At 39.5% G+C, this 21,249-nt stretch overlaps 1 protein-coding gene across 1 annotated transcript; it reads left to right on the forward strand.

Annotated features, from left to right (window-relative positions):
* Window positions 1–3,125: 3,125 nt before the first annotated feature.
* On the forward strand, window positions 3,126–16,953 carry LOC108712708 (chromaffin granule amine transporter). Its single transcript, XM_018255067.2, has 14 exons — window positions 3,126–3,257; window positions 3,937–4,231; window positions 4,396–4,454; window positions 4,690–4,773; window positions 5,562–5,654; window positions 6,098–6,187; window positions 7,122–7,165; window positions 7,266–7,326; window positions 8,018–8,113; window positions 8,889–8,967; window positions 9,056–9,107; window positions 9,974–10,157; window positions 10,849–10,982; window positions 15,561–16,953. The coding sequence occupies exons 1-14, from the start codon at window positions 3,143–3,145 to the stop codon at window positions 15,603–15,605; spliced, it is 1,431 nt and encodes a 476-aa protein (XP_018110556.1). The 5' UTR covers window positions 3,126–3,142; the 3' UTR covers window positions 15,606–16,953.
* The last annotated feature ends 4,296 nt before the right edge of the window (window positions 16,954–21,249 follow it).

The following is a 21,249-nucleotide window of genomic DNA, read 5'->3' on the forward strand; positions in this document are numbered from 1 at the left end:
CTGGCAATCATATTTCAGGTGCTTTTTCTTGGTACGTAATATAGTTTGGGATATGCGGAGCAGCAAAATAAAACCTTTGAAATGATTTTTCAAAATTTTGAATTTTATTTTGAAAAACCGCTATGTTCAGACAAGCTTTTCTGTTTGGTAGTTGGGAGTAGAGAGACATAGTTACCCATTTTGTAATCGGCAGAATGTGTACTTTTCAAAAATGTATGGTTTTCTGGGGTAAACCTATGGTTTCAGGATTTTTTGCCTTGGAATCTAAAGCATGCCGTTTTCTGCCTTAGTGCTTTCAAAATTCAGTAATATACTGCCGGGAGTTTTTGCTGTACAGAAATCCTAAATCTCCCTAAAACTATACATATCTGGTATTGGCACGTTCGAGAGACATAAGGCTTTCCAAATACGTTGGATTTTCATCTGTAAAATGAAATATTTTTCTGGTATAAATTGATATACGATGAAAAATGGTAATTTTTCATTTTTTTTTGTTATTTAGCACTATAAATTTTTTTGCACAGGTGGAAATACATGAAAACTCAGGCAGATTTAGAAAGCTCAGTTTCTACCGAAAAAAACAATGTATAATTTTCCTAGGTAAACTATAGGTTTCCCCTCAGAAAATGCCCCTAAAGTGAGAGAGCACAAAATGCTTAAAAACGGCTGGCATTTCGCGTAACCAAAATGTGAAATTCTGCTGGCACTTAAAGGGTTAATAAGGCTGTTGAAAATTTACAGGACAGTGATATCTCAGAAACTCTCTCCTCACACGAAGACCAAATTAAAGACCTTCAAGAAACTGTGTCTGAAGTTCAGGAAGATTCTATTTCTACTTCTAAACAATTGAAAGATATGGAGAAGAAAGTTTTGGATTTACAGCTTAAAGTTGATGACCTGGAGAACAGAGCTAGAAGAAACAACTTGAGATTTATTGGAATCCCGGAATCTTATAATATAGAGGCTTCTTTTAAAACATTCTGATGTTAAGAAGTTCGATCAAGCGCTTTCAAATTTTTTGTGGCAAGGGAAGAAACCTAAAATCTCTTTGATTAAATTACGACAATCAAAAATTCTAGGTGGTCTTAATATTCCTAATTTTAGGTTCTTTAACATTGCTTCTCTATGTAGATACATTTTTGAGTGGATTTCGGGTAGGGAAGTTTACACCAATCCTTTTTTTGAATCTTATTTGGAAGGGGATGATCATATTTCCACCTTTCTTCATAGAAAATGGGGTGGTCTTCCTAGTGATATTAAGAGAAACATTCTTTGGCGAGATACTTTTGCTACCTGGAAGATAGTTTATAAATTGCATGGTAGCAATTATCAAATCTCTCCCTTTTTGTTGCCTTTTGATCTATGTTTATTTACTAAAGCAGAAAGAAAATCTTTGATTCCGTATTGGAGGAAAAAAGGTATTTCCCAACTGATACATTTGGTTGATAACGTTTCTGGTTCACCAATATTATGGGAAGATTTGAAAAGTAAATTTGATCTCAATGAATGTGACAGATTAATCCATCTGAGATTTTTGTGTGGCTTAGACCTTCTTACAGATAAGAAACATGTTGATCAACTTCCTCTATGTAAAGGGTTTCAAAAATTTTTAGATGATCCTTCCTTTAACAGGATATCCTATATAACTGACTTTTGTCTTAGATCTGCTCCTAGCAGTTTGAATCCATTACAAATTCTAGCGGGAAAATGGTCCTCCTTATTAAAAATTAACATTACCTCTCAACATTTATTATCTTCTATTAAGAATTTTAATAAACTTATTAGATGTGAAGGTTGGTGAGTACAGCATTTTAGATTGGTCCATTTGAGCTACAAGTTTTCTTATTTTAAGAATTCAGAGGGTATATCACTTTCTTACTGCCCTAAGTGCAAGTCAAAGAATGTTTCTTTATTTCATTATGTGTGGGATTGTCTTTTCATTTCTGAGTTGTGGATTGAGCTGGAAAATTTCCTAAATGACAAATTGAATATAGATCTTAAATTGTATCCTGAATTTGCTTGATTGCCGGGTAACATCTTCTGCTGTCCGTATTCTAAAGACAAAATTTTGGAATAATTATAAGAATTTTGTACATCTAGCTATTGCTGCTACCTATAAATCCATTTTTTTATATTGGATCCAGCAAACTTCTCCAGATCTAAAGGTTATTTTATCCTATCTTAAGTCTCTCTGCATAGATGAAGCAATAGATTTTAGGTATGGGAATGTGGGTTTTAGAGAAAATTTTCTTGCGCTGTGGTCTCCCTATCTTAAAATTCTGGAGTCTGAAGATATGGTTTATATAGAAAAATGTATGTATAATTCTGGCAAATGACTCTTTATGATCATTGCAATTCCAAGATTGACTGAAGATGTGATAATTTTTTTTTTCGGTTGGTAGAGAGGAACATTTTTATCTTACTGTATCTTATTTTATATAACTTTACTTTCATTGATGAATTTTGTTATTATCTTTATTTGATATTTGGTTATGAATGAATTGTTGTGTATTAATTCTCTTCTTATTATGAAATTGACAAATGTTTGGCCGAGCTATTGCTTTGCTGCTTTCTGTTCTTTTTGTTTATTCAAAAATGCCAATAAAAACAATTGGAAAAGAAAGTTGTAAGTAACCTGTTGACGTGTACTGCATTAGTTAACCTAGGCTGTAGCACCATGTTTATGTTTGCCTATAAATTCAGTTAATATGCCCCTGGCTGATACCATTGGTCTATCTCGGATATGTACCATGAATTTATGTATATTGGGGAAAGCATATATTACGGGTCTTACAACAAAGTAACTGTTTAGCAAACATACGTGATATTTAACTAAAATGTAGATAATGGAAGTGTCAGCCATTGATAGCAAGCAACCAGATAATGCATTTCAATAACTGTTTGGACTTTTTGGTTTTTAAGTCTCATTTTGTTAAAAGAAAAAAAAAGGTATGTTTTAGTATACAAGAGTCAAAATTGAACTGCACTGGAAATATAGTGAAATATTAAATTATTCATTAAAACAGGAAATCTTTTAAATAACATTTTGAAAAAGCTGCAATTGGTCCAACAGTTTTATTTTAACATCTTTGTGCTAAGATATATCTGTGTTTGTTTCAGGAGTAGCCATTTCCATAACACTATGGGAGGATGTTCTTCATGTCAGTGTCTGAAGGAAAAGTGTGACCCCCGGTGTTTGATCTTGTTTGTGATTGCAGTGGCTATGATTGTGGATTGCATTCTGTTCACTGTTGTAGGTATGTTTACATGTGTTTTAGGTATATACACAGCTTGTAATAACTCTGCATAAAGCACCTTTTTATAGGTAGTCATTTATTTCCTACTGGCCTAGAGCTAAATGTTAAAATGTGGGTATAATTTCCCCCTATTTAAGCCATGATGCTTGCCCTTAGTTATACTTGCACCTGATACGAATGTGCCTAATATTTTTATAGTATCCAACGTGAGCATTGAAGCAAACCAGAGCACTGTACTCACCATCAGTCTTGACTAGGAAGTGAGCAAGGGTCAAGGTGGGCAAGGGTCTGGATCTTTCTTCGCTAAAAGTCTTAGTGATACCTCTCTGGTCTGTGGGTCATCTTCCCCACAAGGATTGGAAGACCCCATTGTCCCAATCCCTGCCGCCAAAAGGCACTTCAAGGGTAAGGGCACCATCTATGAACCCAAAGGTTCCAACAATTGCACCCACAAGGGGATCAAGGTTCGGGGGTGGGGTAGGATTTTAATGGTCACCCCCCCCCTAGATCTTGAGCAACCAGACCATAAGAGCCATGAGCACCTTGATCCAAAAGAAAAAAAACACAAAAAAAGAATGATATAGAAAAGCTGAGAAAAAATAGATAAAGCCTCTTAGTCAATGTTAGAATAAAAGAAAAACATACAATAGTGACAGAATAATACTTGTTTCTTTTGCAGCTCCAATCGCCCCAGCTATTCTCTACGACACTGAGTATGGGAAAAAAAACACAACATTTCAGAACTCCTCCACTTCTTATGCTGTTTCCAGCTATGCCCTCCTTTTCGAAAGCTCAAGTAGTAAACCGTACCTTGACCAGATCATTAACACTACAGAGAGTCCTGGAAATAAAGGGGAGTGCTATAAGGGGAAGGAATATATACATAATGAAAACGTGAGAGTGGGACTTCTCCTGGCAATTAAAGCCATAATGCAGCTTCTGACAAACCCCATAGTGGGTAAACTAATTAACAGGTAAATACATGTAATAATAATTAGCTGAGTTTTGTCATGCATACTCTTTATTCTAAATGCATAATTGGGGACTACACTACTTTTGATTGAGATAACAAGTTGTACTGAAAAAAGAAAAAACATAAAGTTACTCCCTTCATTTACCTCTACTCTTTTCCCCATAGAACTGGATATGATGCTCCATTGTTTTGGGGCTTTATAATCGTGTTCTTATCCTCTCTTGGTAAGTATTTTCTCATCTTCACCTTTGAACCCCACATCTCCCAATAAAACTGATCACAGACTTACGTATGAGTGAAAGTGGATATTCACAAAAAAAAAGAATCACGAAAGCTTATAACCTCAATAATCACTCCTCCATATGCTGACCTGTAATTACACTTGCCAGTAATTTCACTTTCATTCATATTCTATATTTGTCTATATATTTCAAAGTGATGCATCTTTGTATTTTGCAGTGTTTGCCTTTTCCAATTCATATGCTCTCCTTTGTGTGGCCAGGGGGATACAGGGCATTGGATCATCCTTCACTACAGTGCCTGGTAAAATATTTCTAACATATGATTATAAGACAATTCACCTATAGTATTTATGACATGCACAAAACTATACAGTTAGTTGAATGAAGTGTATCTTACTAACCAAAAAGTTTCACATACTGAGGACCTTGGGAAAACTTTGGACAAACCTTTCCAACCAAATGAATTACAATACGAATAGAAAATTCTATTCTAACAATGCCACATTGGGATATCTTAAAAACCTGACAGAGGCTGCACTTCTGTCCCACTTATTGTTAAATCTGATGACATTGGCCAAAGAAGAGGGTCATGATCAGATCTTTCAGATTCTAATCATTTCATATGTGGACCAAGAACCTGACAATAAAATCTACAAATTAGCTAGCAAGCTTTTCATCAGATGTACCTTATTTGTCATCACAGATTAAAAACAACAATGTGACATTGCCTTAGGATGAAATACTCTTTAAAAAATATATTCTATGCCAATGATTTTGTAAAGGCTCAATTGAAAAGCTGGTGAGTCCCAAGATACAGCTTATTCCTGGGGTGTTGTGGGGGATTGTTTTATTTGTAATAATATATGTAACATTAAAGTTTGCAAAAATAACTGTAATAGTGAAAGTAGTTTATACTATGATAAGTATGCAACCTGGTTAATAAAAAGAAAAGTTGAGTATTGGACTGCAGTATTAGACCAAGCTCATTAGAAGGACTCCAAGGATCAAGAAATATAATGTTTATATTTCATTCTAGAACATTATAATATTTCTGCTTCGTGGTTTAATTGAATATAACTGTCCCCTCAGCTTTGGGCATGCTGGCACAAGTGTATCCAGATGATGCTGAACGAGGGAGAGCAATGGGTATAGCCATGAGTGGTGTTGCCATTGGACTACTTGGTAAGTTCTGTAAATGCTCAGACTTTAAGGTTTAGTTTAAGGTTAAGTCCTGTGATTTTAAGGGTTCAGATTTGGTTCAGTTGGGTACTTGGATTTGACTCAGATTCAACCAAATCCTTAACCAAATCTTGGATTCAGTGCATCCCTAATTCTAGTCTTTACCAAAAAAGAAGTCATTGCCTGGCTGGTACATCAAGTGCTACAAATCTCTACTGTAAGAATGAAGCCTCCTCCACTGCCCTTTCCATTTCCTTTCTAAGATGTTTGAAGTACGTTCTCCTATAATATAAATATTGTATCTAAAAGCACTAAATAAATTGGTAAAGCATTATTTTTTGAGTGAATGAGTGCAACGAAATACAGAGAGTTTTGTTCACCTACTATATCTCTGCAATATGTAGTCTCAATCATTTGTAGGTCTTACACATTGTCTATCTCTGCAGTGGGGGCTCCCTTCAGTTCTGCCATGTATGAGTTTGTTGGAAAGTCTTCTCCATTTCTGGTTATTGCAGCCTTGGCTCTTCTAAATGGAGGTAAGAAGAGATGGGAAAATAAGTAATATAATGTAGTGCTGTTAATGTCACAAGTAATCATTTGGAGTATTGGGCCTTCCAAGCTCTTTCATAGGCATCCATTGATGTCAGTTAGAGCCACATGAAACTGCCAGGATAGGTGATGGTCATGGCTCCATACCATGCCTTCCCAAGTAAACATGGCTTGAATATCTGAAAAGACAGCACTATTATGTAATTCCCATTGACATTAATAAGGGAGAATTGTCCCCATGTTTCATGTGAGAAAAAATGTTGCGGTTACACCTTATACTACATTCATTTAATTTTGGACCCCAAATATAGTAGTGATTACTACTAAGGATTTAATCGTTCGATTGAACGATTTTACTTCGACCGCAGGATACCCAAATTTGCTGAAAAAAACTTCAAATTCAATTCGATGGTCGAATTTCGAAGTATTTTTAACTTCGAAATTCGACCCTTGATATATCTGCCCCTTAGTGTGCTTCAGCAGAATTCTGAACTTAAAAGAACAAACAGATGTTTTTATATTTAATTTTTAAATCTGACATAGGACTAGACATGTCAGTTTCTCAGGTGCCCTCAGCGATGTCACTTGTATTCTGATAAACTGATGACCTGAGATGGCTGCCTACACACAAATATTTCAGATAAAAAATACACTGTTTTTTTTCAGGAATAAAATGTTATATGGTAGAGTGAGTAACATGTAAAGTAAAGAGTATCATTTAGAAATAAAAGCTACACCATCAAAATCATGACAGAATCCAATTGATTACTGCTATTATTCTATTAGCCCTCTAGCAACTTCCTATGGCAGTGATGACTATAAACTATATGTTTCAGAAGTAGTATTAGCTATCTAATACTACTATATATGTGATGGGTATCTAATAACCCTAATGGCATTACCTTGTCTCTTTGTCCCTAGCACTCCAGCTTTGTGTACTTCGGCCTACAAAGTTATCCCCAATAGTAAGTATCAGCACTTATGATTACCTGCTATCAGTAGGTTGCAAAGGAACAAAAGAAATAGATTAGACCAGTTTTGAAACATACTTTCTTTTTTACATAGGCTATTCCTCCCACACCCTACAAAAATCTTCTCTTGGACCCTTACATTATGGTGACTGCAGGTGAGAACGGGGCAATTTTACCCAATAGAGCTTTTGCTGAACATACTTTTTGCCTATTGTTAATTAAGACAAATTTCTGTAATTTCTTGAGCTAAACAAGGCAAATAGAGAAATTGAAACTGGTTTTAGTTTCCAACATCCTGGTTCTTGCAAACAAATGCGGGTGGAAGATTACCAGCCATAGACTGAGAATAAGTTTTGCCTCCCCACAAAGAGATCAATTGCTATGTATACATATATAATTATGAATTTGTCAATGCAATGCTTTCTACTGGTAGCCTTCCCAAATAAAATTTCCTCCTCCTATGTTACCACTGCAACGATAAAACCCCCTGCATACTAGGCTTCTGCTGGGGCTTCAATATATATATATATTTTGCGAATTTAAACTAACTCAGCTGATTACAGAGTTGTAGTGAGTGTAACAACAAAACAATGATCCGTTAATTTTGCTCATGGTAAAAAAGGTGTATATACTGTAGGTAAATACTGTTCATTTAAACACTCCAAAGGGAAAAGGCAGAATTGGTGGGAGTGGGAAGGAGATAATAAGCAATCTGTCAGTAATATATTGATTATATATTTCCTTCTTTTCCTAGTAACTCTCAAAACTCTTGCTCAATATTGAATGTTGTCTTTAATTGATATTTTGTGTAATTTGTGCTGAGCGTCTCTTGTTTTTCTTCACTAGTGGGTCTCTGTATTGCTAATCTTACCTTTGGAATGCTGGAACCAACTATACCCATTAGAATGATGGAAATCATGTGCGCCCCCCGCTATCAACTTGGTATGTTCTCATCTGTTTAGTCTGACAACGGATGGATGATTATGGCATAGCAATATGAGTTTCAATAAAGAGTTGTTCATGAGAAGTACTTTCATTATCATTTTACTGTGGAAATTCCTTCCAGTTGAAGACTTGCATTCAGATGCATGTTAATTGTTATTTTTGCAAGGTTATTAGCCATTTGGGTTGCTAGGGTAAACAGTACCCTAGCAACCAGACATCTACTGTAGAGCTGCTGAACAGAAAGCCAAATAATTAAAAAAACTAAAAAACTAAAACCAATTGCATATAGTCTTAGAATATGAAAGTTGACATCATACTAAAAGTTTAAGTGTTTGCTTTACAAATTTTCAAATTTGAAATTCTCTAAATTCAACCACAGTCATACTTTAACACATTTTTCCTTGATCGCTAGCATATTTCTTATTCTCAAATCATGAGAGTTCATGGACAAGCTACGTCATACATATTACACTAACATAATTGTAGTGGTAAGAAATAAAAAAGTGAGGCTAGGAACAACAAGAAAATGTACCAGCATTTTTCTGCTCTGATTTTGTGACTCCCCATACTCACATGACTGTACTTTTTGTTTATGGGAAAAAACTATTAAAAAAAATAAATAAATAAACAAAAGTAAGGCCAGGAACAATAGAAAGTAATGCAGACCAAAGTTGCAATGTGTTTCTTTGCTGAGACAGGAATAATCTTATTAACAAAGCCTGTTTTCCCTTGAGCATATGAACTTAATTTGTATATTCCTACTTTTCAACAGGGCTTGCTTTCCTTCCTTCTATGATCACATATTTCATTGGTCTGAATGTTTTTGGGGGGCTTGCACAAAAAATTGGGAGGTAAGGTATATGAAAAACTAAAAGCAGCCCTACTATACCTTATTGTCTTATTAGCCAATTGGTGACGAGATTTTCTTCCATATTACAGGTGGCTATGCATTATGCTTGGGTTGATAATTCTAGGAATCAGTGCCCTGTTTGTAAGTACCAATCTCCCTCTTTATCCTTTTACTTTTTCCCCTAAAAATAGGGGTCACCGACCCAAGCATTCCATGTCTATTTTAGACATGAAGAGGTTGGTTTATTAAAAGGGATGCACCGAATCCAGGATTTGGTTTGGAATTCAGCCAGGATTCAGCCTTTTTCAGCAGGATTCAGATTCAGTCAGATAGTTGTGCCTGGCCGAACCTAATCCAATCATATGCAAATTAAAGGCTGAAAGGGAAAGAATTTAGCTTTTTGTCACAAGACAAGGAAGTAAAAAATTTTTTTTCCACTTTTTCTCTTCCTGTCCCTAATTTGCATATGCTAATTAAGATTTGGATTCGGTTTGGTATTCGCCCACAACTTTCATGAATGATTCAAGGTTTCAGACGAATCCCATAGTGGATTCGGTGCAACCCTATTTATTCATTTTTAAAATCAAGGTTTTTCTAGCTGTGCTTGCAAATACAAAAGATCACAATTCAATTTAATTTATTTTTTTCTTAATTGCTAGCATATTTGCAAATAACTTGAATCATATTTCATCATAGATAGAAACCTGGCTGCATGAAATATATAATTTTTTCATTAATTCTTACAAATTCAAATGTTAAAAAAAATAAAACAATAAAATAGCTAGAATATTGAAAATACATTTCCCAGTGACTTCTATAGAAGCTTGCCAGGTTATCGCTGCCAACAGCATTCAAATGTTCGATTGATAAATCTCAGAAATAGACCCTTTACTCTTTCAGAGCACATCTGAGCAGTTTATCCAAATCTTAATCTAGTACAATAGCCATATGGAGTATTTTGTTGTTTATATAATGCTGCTTCCTTGTTTTTTGATGTTTTCTTTTAGATGCCTTTAGCAGTTAATATTTACGGACTCATTGGACCTACTGCTGTGCTTGGATTTGGCTTTGGCTTGATGGAGACATCAGTTATGCCACTCATGGCACAGCTGGTAGATTTACGGCACACTTCCGACTATGGAGGCATCTACACCATCTCTGATATTGCTCGTTGTATTGGTTATGCACTGGGTATGTAACCATGTAGATCTACAGCCGTGTGTTATTACTAGAGGTTCATAAAACATGTATAAATTTCCTTTTAAAGTAGGGGACTGTGTTCAAAAAATAATTTCAATAATTGGACTACTTCTTCTGATTTACAGATGGAACCATCAATATTGGTTCTTACACCAGAGTATTGGTAATGCTGTCAGCAGTACAGCCATACATGGCAATAGATCATATCCCCTGAACAATACATTTCAATATCCTGTAAGACCCAAATATAACATAGTGTAATAAAAGATATTAAATAACATTTCGGGGCAAAATAAACTCAGGACTTTTCCAAAGACTAGAATTTTGATATATTTCCTGCATTTTCAAAAACCCTTCATCTTGGATACCTGTTTTTATTTTTGGCCCATGAGTGAAAATGGCTCAAATATGTAGAACACATTGGGAAGACAAATGGGAGATGGGATGAATGAAAAGAACAGTACTATGTTTTTCCTAAGAAATGTCAAGTTAAATGGCAAACTGCCACATTTAACCAGGCTAACCTTTGATGCATATACAGATACAGTTTCAATAATGACATGGGCTCATTAGAGAAAGATGCTGTGGCACTTTCTTTTTGCAATGTGAAAAGGTTAGGTCAAAAAACAGGCAAAATGTTGGGCTAACTCGGGTTAAAATTTTTAACTTTCTGACCTTTTAGGGCCGTCGTGTGGAGGAGCCATTGCCAAGACCCTTGGATTCACCTGGCTAGCAATAATATTGGGTATATTAAACATTGCTTATGCCCCTCTACTCTTTTTACTGCACAACCCACCTGGCAAAGAAGAGACAATGGTAAAACAACTAGGTTACTTTGTACTTACAGGTCTATTTATCAAGTTTTATGCAATGATTTATATTTCAAAAACCATGTAAAAAGCATAAAAAAGTGGTATAAAAGCACTTTCCTTAGTCCTACAGGCAGCACAGACCAAAGGGTTAATCCCCAGCTCCACCCCTAATGACACAGGAAAAAAGAACAACCAATAGTTAAACCACATCCATAAATACCTCCTAGCACAGTCCCCCCTTTGTGTAATTTTTTCCTGTCCGCTCTTAATGACATGCAGCAGCCGTAGCCGTTCAGGTGAAGATCCAGTCCCTTAGTGGTCTGAAGACCGTATGGCAGACCACTTGAGGGTGGGTCTTCCAGGGGAGCGTCTCCCTTAGGTTATAAGCACAAGCCATGGCTTCCATGTGGCTTGGTATGGAAGCGCAAAAAAGATTACCTGGACGGAGGGTTGCTTGTGTGGAGTGGCGCACTATCCAGTATTGACACTTCCAGGTTGCGCGTCTGATGACGTCATCGCGAGTGCGCTGGAGGCGCATCTCTCTGCTGAACAGGGGAAATGGCTATAAATAGCAGCCAAAAGGTTTTTCTCTTGCCTCCTGAAGTTTTCCGTGGCTGGGGCTGCCGGAGCTTTATTAAGGCTGCTAAGGTATGTGGCTTAGGGCACATGTATGGAAGTTTTTCTCTTTTTACGCAGCCTAAAACTGGGAGATAGTTTGTTGTTGTGGCATACATTATCTCTTCTCATTTTTTTCTTGGCAGATGTCGGCAGGCAAAAGGAAGTGAAAATCAAAGCATAATGTTTGCTCTGGATGTACTCAACCTCTTCCAGAGGACTGCCATTCATCACGCTGTCATCATTGTCAATCTTCTTCCTTAAATCAAGAGAGATAAGATCAGTTATTGGGCATTTTTAAGGACTTACTTCAGAAAACTTTTCAAGAATTTTCATCTAATATTTCTGACCAACAAAGTCTTTTACAAGATTCCTCAGACGTGGAAATTGAATTAGGAGAATTATCTCCTTCCTCTTCTTCATCGGGATCTAAAGAACCTACGAAACAAAAAGATGATTATTATCTCTTTCCCTTAGAGAAAATGCCCAGGCTCATTAAAGAAGTTCGTAAAGTGGTTAGTGGTAGAGTTTCACAAGCACCTACAGAGGATACCGGGTTTCCATATTTTGCTGTTAAAAAACCAACATGTTTTCCGCTGCATGATACAGTTAAAAGTCTGATTGAAAATGAATGGAAGACCCCGGGGAAAAAGTCAGAGGTTTAAGACAATGTTTCCGTTGGAACCAGAAAGTACATCATTATGGGATGATCCTCCTAAAGTAGATACTTCGGTGGCTAGACTATCTAAACAGACTACAATCCCAGTTGAAGAGACGGGGATTAAAGATCAGTGGACCGTTGAACGGAATGTGCTTTTAGGAGATCCTATGTGGCAGGGGTTAATATCTGCAAACCCTCCGTAGCATCCGTATCAGTTTCTAGATCTCTAAAATTTTGGCTTAATGCATTAGAAGAAGAAATTGAGGCAGGCACCTCTAGAGACAAGCTTTTGGATATCCTATTAAGTTAGCATCCGATTTTCTCTGTGACGTAGCTGTCGAATCTATTAAGCTTGGAGCAAGGGTGATGGCACTTTCTACTTCTGGAAGAAGGGCTTTGTGGCTAAAAGCTTGGCTCATCATTAGATAAGCTTATTGACAATCTGGCTTCAGGAAAAGGGAAGACTCTGCCTCATGATAAGCCTAAGCCTCTAAGGAAACCCTTTTTTCGACCATCCAGACGTACTTCCCCACAGTCTGGTTCAAGGAGATATTTTAGAGGGAACTTTGGTGACAGAAACAGAGACAGAAGGAACAGATTCAGCAACACCAGAACCAGATTTGTATCAAGAAATGATGATCGGAAAAGGGATGATAATAAGAAAATAATAGTGTAGTGATAGCTGCCGCTCTGAGACAACAAGGCATTTTCGTAATTCCTTATCTCAAAGATTGGCTAGTGAAAGCCGAATCTTACCAGCAACTTCTGTTACACAGGGAGATTGTGCTTTCTCTTATAAGAAGTCATGGTTGGGTCATAAATCTAAAGAAGTCTATGCTTCACCCAGCAACGTCGGTGAGGTTCCTAGGTTTCATGTTGGATTCAACACAGATGAAAATTTTTCTTCCAAAAGTCAAGGTGGTAACACTGATGGGAGCGGTCAAAGTCTTAATCAAGTCTATGACGGTGCCTATTCGCTTTGCCATGAAGGTTCTAGGCTTAATGACAGCTTCCTTGGAGGCAGTATCTTGGGCAAGGGCCCACATTCGTCCTCTGCAGATAGAGATTCTTCGGAGGTGGGATCATTGTCCTCACACCTTGGACAACAACATGCACATTTCAGCCAAGTTGAAAAAGACGTTGAGGTGGTGGTTGAGACCAGAAGAACTCTCGAAGGGAATGTCTTTTCAGGCGCCCAATTTTCTGTTGGTGACAACGGATGCGTCTTTATCAGGTTGGGGAGCTCACCTTGGGGATCATTTAGTCCAAGGCAAGTGGTCATTTCAGGAAAGGAAAAGATCCTCAAATTTCAAAGAACTCAGAGCAGTTCAGAAGTCTCTCCAGAGATTCAAGCCTTTTCTGAAGGGCCGGCAAGTATTGATCCAGTCGGACAATGTCACAGCCGTTTCTTACATCAACCGGCAAGGTGGGACAAGAATTCCATTATTGATGAAGGAGTGTCATCAACTGATGCAATGGGCAGAGTGCAATCTATCTCTTCTCAGGGCAATTCATATAAAAGGAGAAGACAAATGCTTGGCGGATCATCTGAGCCGGAAATCCCTGAATCAAGGAGAGTGGGAACTGAACTCGGAAGTGTTTCATCACATAGTTCAGATGTGGGGCATTCCTCAGATAGACTTAATGGCATCCAGACTCAACAGGAAAGTTCGAAAATTTTGCTCGTTGAGGAGGATAGACAGTCCGGATTTTTTGGATGCAATGTCGATTCAATGGAATTTCGAGATAGCTTATGTGTTTCCACCCTTACCCATGATTCAAAGAGTTCTGAAGAAAATCAAACAGGACCAGGCATCAGTGATCTTGATAGCTCCCTTCTGGCCGAGGAGGGCATGGTTCACAGACCTGATTTATCTGTCCAAGAAGGTGTTCTGGCGCCTGCCACAGAGGTCGGACCTGCTGTGTCAAGGGAAAGTGTTTCATCCAGATCCTTCCAAGTGGAACCTGACGGCTTGGAATTTGACAAATTCATTTTAGATTCACAAGGGCTGTCTCAAGGAGTGGTAAAAACACTCTTACATTCAAGGAAATTGTCTACCTCTAAGGTTTATAGCAAAATTTGGCGAGTTTTTCAGCAATGGTGTGAAAACAAACACATTTCTTCAGAAAATTGTCCGATTTCAGAAATTCTACAATTTTTACAAGATGGATTCGACAAGGGCCTTAAACCAGCAACCTTAAAGGTGCATGTTGCAGCTCTTTCAGCAATTTCAGGTAGAGTCTTGACTAATGAACCTTTAGTCAAAAGATTTCTAAAAGCAGTGTTGAGGTTAAGACTTTCAATTAGAGATCCGGTAGTTCCATGGGACTTAAATTTAGTTCTCAACGAATTATCTAATGATCCCTTTGAGCCTCTAGAGCTTATAAATCTGAAGTATCTGACTTGGAAAACAGCGTTTTTGGTGGCCATTACATCAGCCAGAAGGGTTAGTGAGTTACAAGCGTTAGGAGCAAATTCTCCATACACGATTTTCTTTCCAGACAAAGTAGTTCTCAGAACTCTTCCGCAGTTTACTCCAAAAGTTCCTTCTGAAAGGAATATCAACTCTCAAATTGTATTAACATCTTTCCTTCTCCCTTGGATGAGGAAGAGGCAAACTGGCATAATTTGGATGTTAGGAGGTGCCTTTTGAGTTACATTGAGAGAACAAAAGTCTTTAGGAAATCAGAGCACCTTTTCATTTTATTTGGAGGAAATCTAGAGGAAATAAGGCTTCAAAATCAACTATTTCGTCCTGGGTTAAAAAAGTAATTACTCTGGCTTATACTTCAAAAGGAAAAGATCTGCTGGAGAAGGTGAAGGCTCACTCAACGAGAGCAGTCTCTACTTCTTGGGCAGAAAAGTCATCTCTTTGCATGGAAGAAATCTGCAAAGTGACTACTTGGAGCAGCACCTCAACGTTTGTCAGGTGCTACAGACTGGACTTAGCAGCCTTAAAGATGCAGCTTTTGGCAGCCGTGTGTTGGAGGCAGTTCATCAAGACCATGTATAATTAAGTTTCCCCCCTCTTCCGACCTTGCATAAGCCATTAACACCTATACAAAAAATTCAGATGGCAGATAAATTCCAGGGTAAAAAAACTGAATTAAATGGGATAAAATGTACCATCACATCATTTACAAGTGGCAGCTGCTTCTTACACTTGAAATTCATGTGATTGCTCAAAAGCAATATAATTAAAATATTTTTATGTGATGATTGGTGTATTTAAATAAACAGCATGGTATTTTTTTTTCAGAATAAGTGATTATATGAGCCAAATTAAATCTCATTGTGTCTTTCAGCCTGTGCTAAGCCAAGAGGAGAAACAAGAGGAGGAAGACTTGTGACATCTTTCCAAATATGTGACACTATTGATGAGGAGATGGCCTCTAACACGGGCACAACCTACTGGCCAACAACAAGAGCACTCATTCTTCTTTAAGCAAAATGAAAGGATTGTGCCTTATTTAACCAACGGCAAGCTTCAATGGGCTTGTACAATGCAACAGAGGCTAATTTATTCAGTATTAGGTCTGTTATGTCATTTTCTTTATAAACAAGCATATAACAAGCATATAACAAGTTAAATCATATATTGTTAAGATTTGTCTTACAGTTGATAATTTAACCGTGTGCTGTTTAGAGGGTACATCTTTTTCTGGACCTCCACAATTTCTGCTTTGACTTACATAGACTACCTCCTTACATAGTCTTCCTCCTGGTGAGGAACAGTAATGGAAATGGTTCACCTAGTCTGATATGGAGCAGAACAAGGGATATGAAATATATCACTGACTGTTCCATAAAGGTATGAACAAAACTGTTGGGATACAAGAGTTTACCAAGCTTTCTTGCTAGAGATTTATTTATTTTCGGGAGGTGTTGACATATACCATTTCTTGATATAACTCTGTTGTGCTTGAGAGGATGATGTTGCAGCACAATGACCACCACCGCAATTTTTCAATCTCTTCATTCTAGAAATCACCATACATAAATTATAACAAGAATAATGAGGCAATAGGTGTTACACAGTTATGTCTCATATTTAATTCACTAATGTCAGGAAAGACAGGAGAGTTTATGATCAAAATTTTAAAATTACAAACTACATAAAGAGATGGAATTGTAAAAACACTGATAATACTGACAAAGCTCAAGAGGTTAAAATGCCTTAAAAAGCACCCAAACATTTGTTATGCATTTAGAAGGAAAACCTGTTTGATTGCTTTCACTTTTTTCACCATTATGCAATGGAGTCAGACAACAATGCTGTGCAGCCAGCCCCCCTCCCCCTCCAATAGAGATTTTCGGTGTTGTTTCACTCACATGCACAAACCGCCGTGGGCCCGTAGGGGGTGCGAGCCTTGGGGGCAGATTTATTCGAGGACAGAAATTCGGCAGCAACCTCTTCACCAGTTGAATTTTCATTCCGAAAACGCTAATTCACTGGAATGAGGAGTTTAGTTTGTGGTTATCGAACACTGGCGACATTTCGCAAGTGCTACTTCGGCAATGTGAGCAATTGAAAGCGAAGATTTGCTAGCGCTCATTTCTGCCTAGAGCAAATTCGCTAGAGGTCTTCTGCTCAGGTTTATTTGCATACAGCGGGAAATTTAAAGTTGAATTTTGCAACAAATACATTACATTACACAAGTCCAGGGAACTTTAATAAAGAAAATAGAGTTGTTATAATGCCCTCCACATGAGCCCACTGTATAGTTAATGTTCCATATGTTAGAAAATTTATGGGGGAACCTGGTAACCCAAAAACATTTAAAATAACTTTTGCAGGCTATCACGCCAGCATTTTTTGGACTTAGAAGCTTTTTCCACTAAAATAATATGATGTAAGTAACAGAAGGTTGAGGAAGATCTATGCACTCCAGTGTACTTTGCCTAGTCTGAGCTGGCGAAGGCAAGTCTGGCGAAAGAGGTAATGTTCAGTAAAATCCGCATTTTATTGAATGTGTGGAGTTACGTCCATTTGCCTATTAGGGATGTCGCGGACTGTTCGCCGGCGAACTTGTTCGCGCGAACATCGACTGTTCGCGCTCGCCGAATGTTCGCGAACGTCACGCGACGTTCGCCATTTTGGGTTCGCCTTACCTGGCGCTTTTTTGACCTCTCACCCCAGACCAGCAGATACATGGCAGCCAATCAGGAAGCTCTCCCTCCTGGACCACCCCCACACCCCCTGGACCACTCCCCTTCCATATATAAACTGAAGCCCTGCAGCGTTTTTTCATTCTGCCTGTGTGTGCTTGGAAGAGCTAGTGTAGGGAGAGAGCTGTTAGTGATTTCACTGATTTGAGGGACAGTTGATAGTAAGTTTGCTGGCTAGTAATCTACTTGATACTGCTCTGTATTGGAGGGACAGAAGTCTGCAGGGATTTGAGGGACATTTTAGGTTAGGTAGCTTTGCTGGCTAGTAATCTACCTTCTACTGCAGTGCTCTGTATGTAGCTGCCTGCTGTGGGCACTGATCTCTTCTGATCTCATCTGCTGACTGCTGTAATAACCCAATAGTCCTTGTAAGGACTGCTTTTATTTTCTTTTTTGTTTTTTTACTTTGCTAGTTGCTACTATAAGAGCCCAGTGCTATTAGTCTAGCAGTGTTGGGGAGTGGGACTGGTGTGCTACTGTGCTGCTCCTAGTAGTTCAGCAGCACCAACCCGAGAATTTTTTTTTTTTTAATATACATATAATTTTTTTTTAATTTTACTTATCTTACTGTTCTTTAACGTGTACAGTGCTGTTTGCTGTTCTTCATAGTAGTGCACCAATAGTAGTGCACTTGCAGGCATTATTTGCCCAGTGTGTTCTTCAAACAACTGCCATCTAGCTGTGTGAGCTTGTTCACATTCTGTCTAAATATCAATAATAATACCGTCTCCAGAACCACCACCTGAGTGACGTTTTTCAAGCAGCAATAATATATTCCGTATCCACTGCTGTAGTAGTGTATACGTTGACCTTGTAGGCATTGTTTGCCCAGTGTGTTCTTCATTTTCAAACAACGGCCATCTAGCTGTGTGAGCTTTTTCACATTCTGTCTAAATATCAATAATAATACCGTCTCCAGAAACACCACCTGAGTGACGTTTTTCAAGCAGCAATAATATATTCCGTATCCACTGCTGTAGTAGTGTATACGTTGACCTTGTAGGCATTGTTTGCCCAGTGTGTTCTTCATTTTCAAACAACGGCCATCTAGCTGTGTGAGCTTTTTCACATTCTGTCTAAATATCAATAATAATACCGTCTCCAGAAACACCACCTGAGTGACGTTTTTCAAGCAGCAATAATATATTCCGTATCCACTGCTGTAGTAGTGTATACGTTGACCTTGTAGGCATTGTTTGCCCAGTGTGTTCTTCATTTTCAAACAACGGCCATCTAGCTGTGTGAGCTTTTTCACATTCTGTCTAAATATCAATAATAATACCGTCTCCAGAAACACCACCTGAGTGACGTTTTTCAAGCAGCAATAATATATTCCGTATCCACTGCTGTAGTAGTGTATACGTTGACCTTGTAGGCATTGTTTGCCCAGTGTGTTCTTCAAACAACTGCCATCTAGCTGTGTGAGCTTGTTCACATTCTGTCTAAATACGCAGAGGCACTAGGGGCCGTGCTGCTATGCTATCCTGTGGCCCTAGGAAATTGCCCAGTTTTAAAAAGGCAATGACCCTGAACTCCCAAAATGCTGAAGAGGTAGTTGACTGGCTTACACAGCACACCCCATCCTCGACCGTTTCTAACTTTACCACAACATCCTCATCCTCCACTGCTATGGCCACCCCACGTAACACTTCCTCCACCACCGGCGCCCCTTCTTCACTGGAGTCAGAGGAGTTATTTTCACATGAGTTTCTTGAACTGAGTGATGCGCAACCATTATTGGCAGAAGAAGATGAAGGAGATGAGGACGTTACACAACAGAGATGGACATAATGAGTGATGAGGAGGTCCCCGCTGCTGCTTCCTTCTGTGAGCTGTCAGAAGAAATTGATGCATCTGAGGAGAATGATGATGAGGAGATTGATGTTTTGTGGGTGCCCAGTAGAAGAGAGCAAGAGGAGGATAGTTCAGATGGAGAGACGGAGAGTCAGAGAGGCAGGAGGAGAATAAGACTTAGAAGAAGCAGGGAGGACAGCTCCCAGGGAACAGTAGGGCAACAACATGTATCGCCACCTGTGGTCAGCCGGCCAACGCACCCGCCATTGCCGCCAACGCCGCCAACTTCTACTGTTACCGCCAGATTGCCAGCTTCAAAAAGGTCAGCAGTGTGGGATTTTTTTAATGTGTGTGCCTCTGACAAAAGTGTTGTAATTTGCAATGAGTGCAGTCAGAAACTGAGTCTTGGGAAGCCCAACAGCCACATAGGTACAACTTCTATGCGAAGGCACATGAACGGCAAGCACAAAGCACTTTGGGAGCAACACCTCAAAGGCAACAGGCAAACTAAAAGCCACCCTCCTTCTGGTCCAGCATCTTACTGCTCTACCTCTGCTGTCCTTGACCCGTCTGAACCACCCTCCACTCCGCCTTCCACCTTGACCACCACCAGTTCCCATTCCCAGTCATCTGCCCCCAGCCAAGTTTCTGTGAGGGCCATGTTTGAGCGTAAGAAGCCAATGTCTGCGAGTCACCCCCTTGCCCGGCGTCTGACAGCTGGCTTGTCTGCACTCTTAGCCCGCCAGCTTTTACCATACCAGCTGGTGGACTCTGAGGCCTTCCGCAAATTTGTAGCAATTGGGACACCGCAGTGGAAGGTACCCAGCCGCAATTTTTTTTCAAAAAAGGGAATACCACACCTGTACCACCATGTGCAGAGCCAAGTCACCGCATCTCTGTCACTTAGTGTTGGGCCAAAGGTCCATATGACTACTGACGCATGGTCCTCCAAGCATGGTCAGGGCAGGTATGTCACCTACACTGCCCACTGGGTGAACTTGGTAATGGCTGGGAAGCAGGGAATGTGTGGCTCAACAACGACAGTGGAGTTGGTGTCACCGCCACGGATTGCACGCGGTTCTGCCACCACCTCTACTCCTCCTTCGCTCTCTACCTCGTCTTTTCCTCTTCTTCCTCCTCTGCTGCTGGGTCCTCCTCCTCCACACCTGTGCACCCCCAGCTCCCCCTAGGCTATTCGACGTGCCAGGTACGCCGTTGTCATGCTGTCTTGGGGATGACGTGCCTGGAAAGCAGAAACCATACTGGATCTGTACTCCTGTCATCTCTGCAGTCACAGGCCGATCGGTGGCTGACCCCACACCAACTGAAGATCGGAAAAGTGGTGTGTGACAATGGAAGCAATCTGTTGGCAGCACTGAGACTGGGCAATTTAACACATGTGCCCTGCATGGCACATGTTCTGAATTTAATAGTCCAACGTTTTGTCTCGAAGTACCCAGGATTCCAGGACGTTCTCAGGCAGTCCAGGAAGGTGTCGGCCCATTTCAGACGTTCCTACACAGCCATGACACGCCTTGCTGACATTCAGCAGCGGTACAACATGCCAGTCAGGCGTTTGATTTGCGACAGCCAGACTCGCTGGAATTCAACGCTCCTCATGTTGGAACGTCTGCTGCAACAACAAAGAGCCGTCAACGAATACCTGTTTGAACTGGGTGGTAGGACTGGATCTGCAGAGCTGGGGATTTTTTTCCCCCGTTACTGGGTGCTTATGCGCGATGCCTGCAGGCTCATGCGCCCTTTTGAAGAGGTTACAAATATGGTCAGTCGCACCGAAGGCACCATCAGCGACCTAATACCCTTTGCTTTCTTCCTGGAGCGTGCCGTGCGATGAGTGACAGATGAGGCTGTAGACCAGCGTGACGAGGAGCAGGAAGCGCACGATTTCTGGTCGGAATCACCAGAACGAACCCAGGCACCTGCTGCAACGCAGGGAGAGGTGTCAGAAGTGGAGTCAGAGGAGGAAGGTGGCTTTGTGGAGGAGGAGGACAAACAGGATCAGGCTTCCCA

The sequence above is a fragment of the Xenopus laevis genome, chromosome 3S (assembly GCF_017654675.1).
Source record: "Xenopus laevis strain J_2021 chromosome 3S, Xenopus_laevis_v10.1, whole genome shotgun sequence".
Lineage (NCBI taxonomy): Eukaryota > Metazoa > Chordata > Amphibia > Anura > Pipidae > Xenopus > Xenopus laevis.

Excerpts from the sequence above, each read along its gene's own strand:
- LOC108712708 (XM_018255067.2), top strand. The coding sequence starts at position 3,143 with ATGGGAGGATGTTCTTCATGTCAGTGTCTGAAGGAAAAGTGTGACCCC. Across the intron at positions 9,108-9,973 it reads TAGGAATCAGTGCCCTGTTT|ATGCCTTTAGCAGTTAATAT; the intron begins GTAAGTACCAAT and ends GTTTTCTTTTAG. Across the intron at positions 10,158-10,848 it reads TTGTATTGGTTATGCACTGG|GGCCGTCGTGTGGAGGAGCC; the intron begins GTATGTAACCAT and ends CTGACCTTTTAG.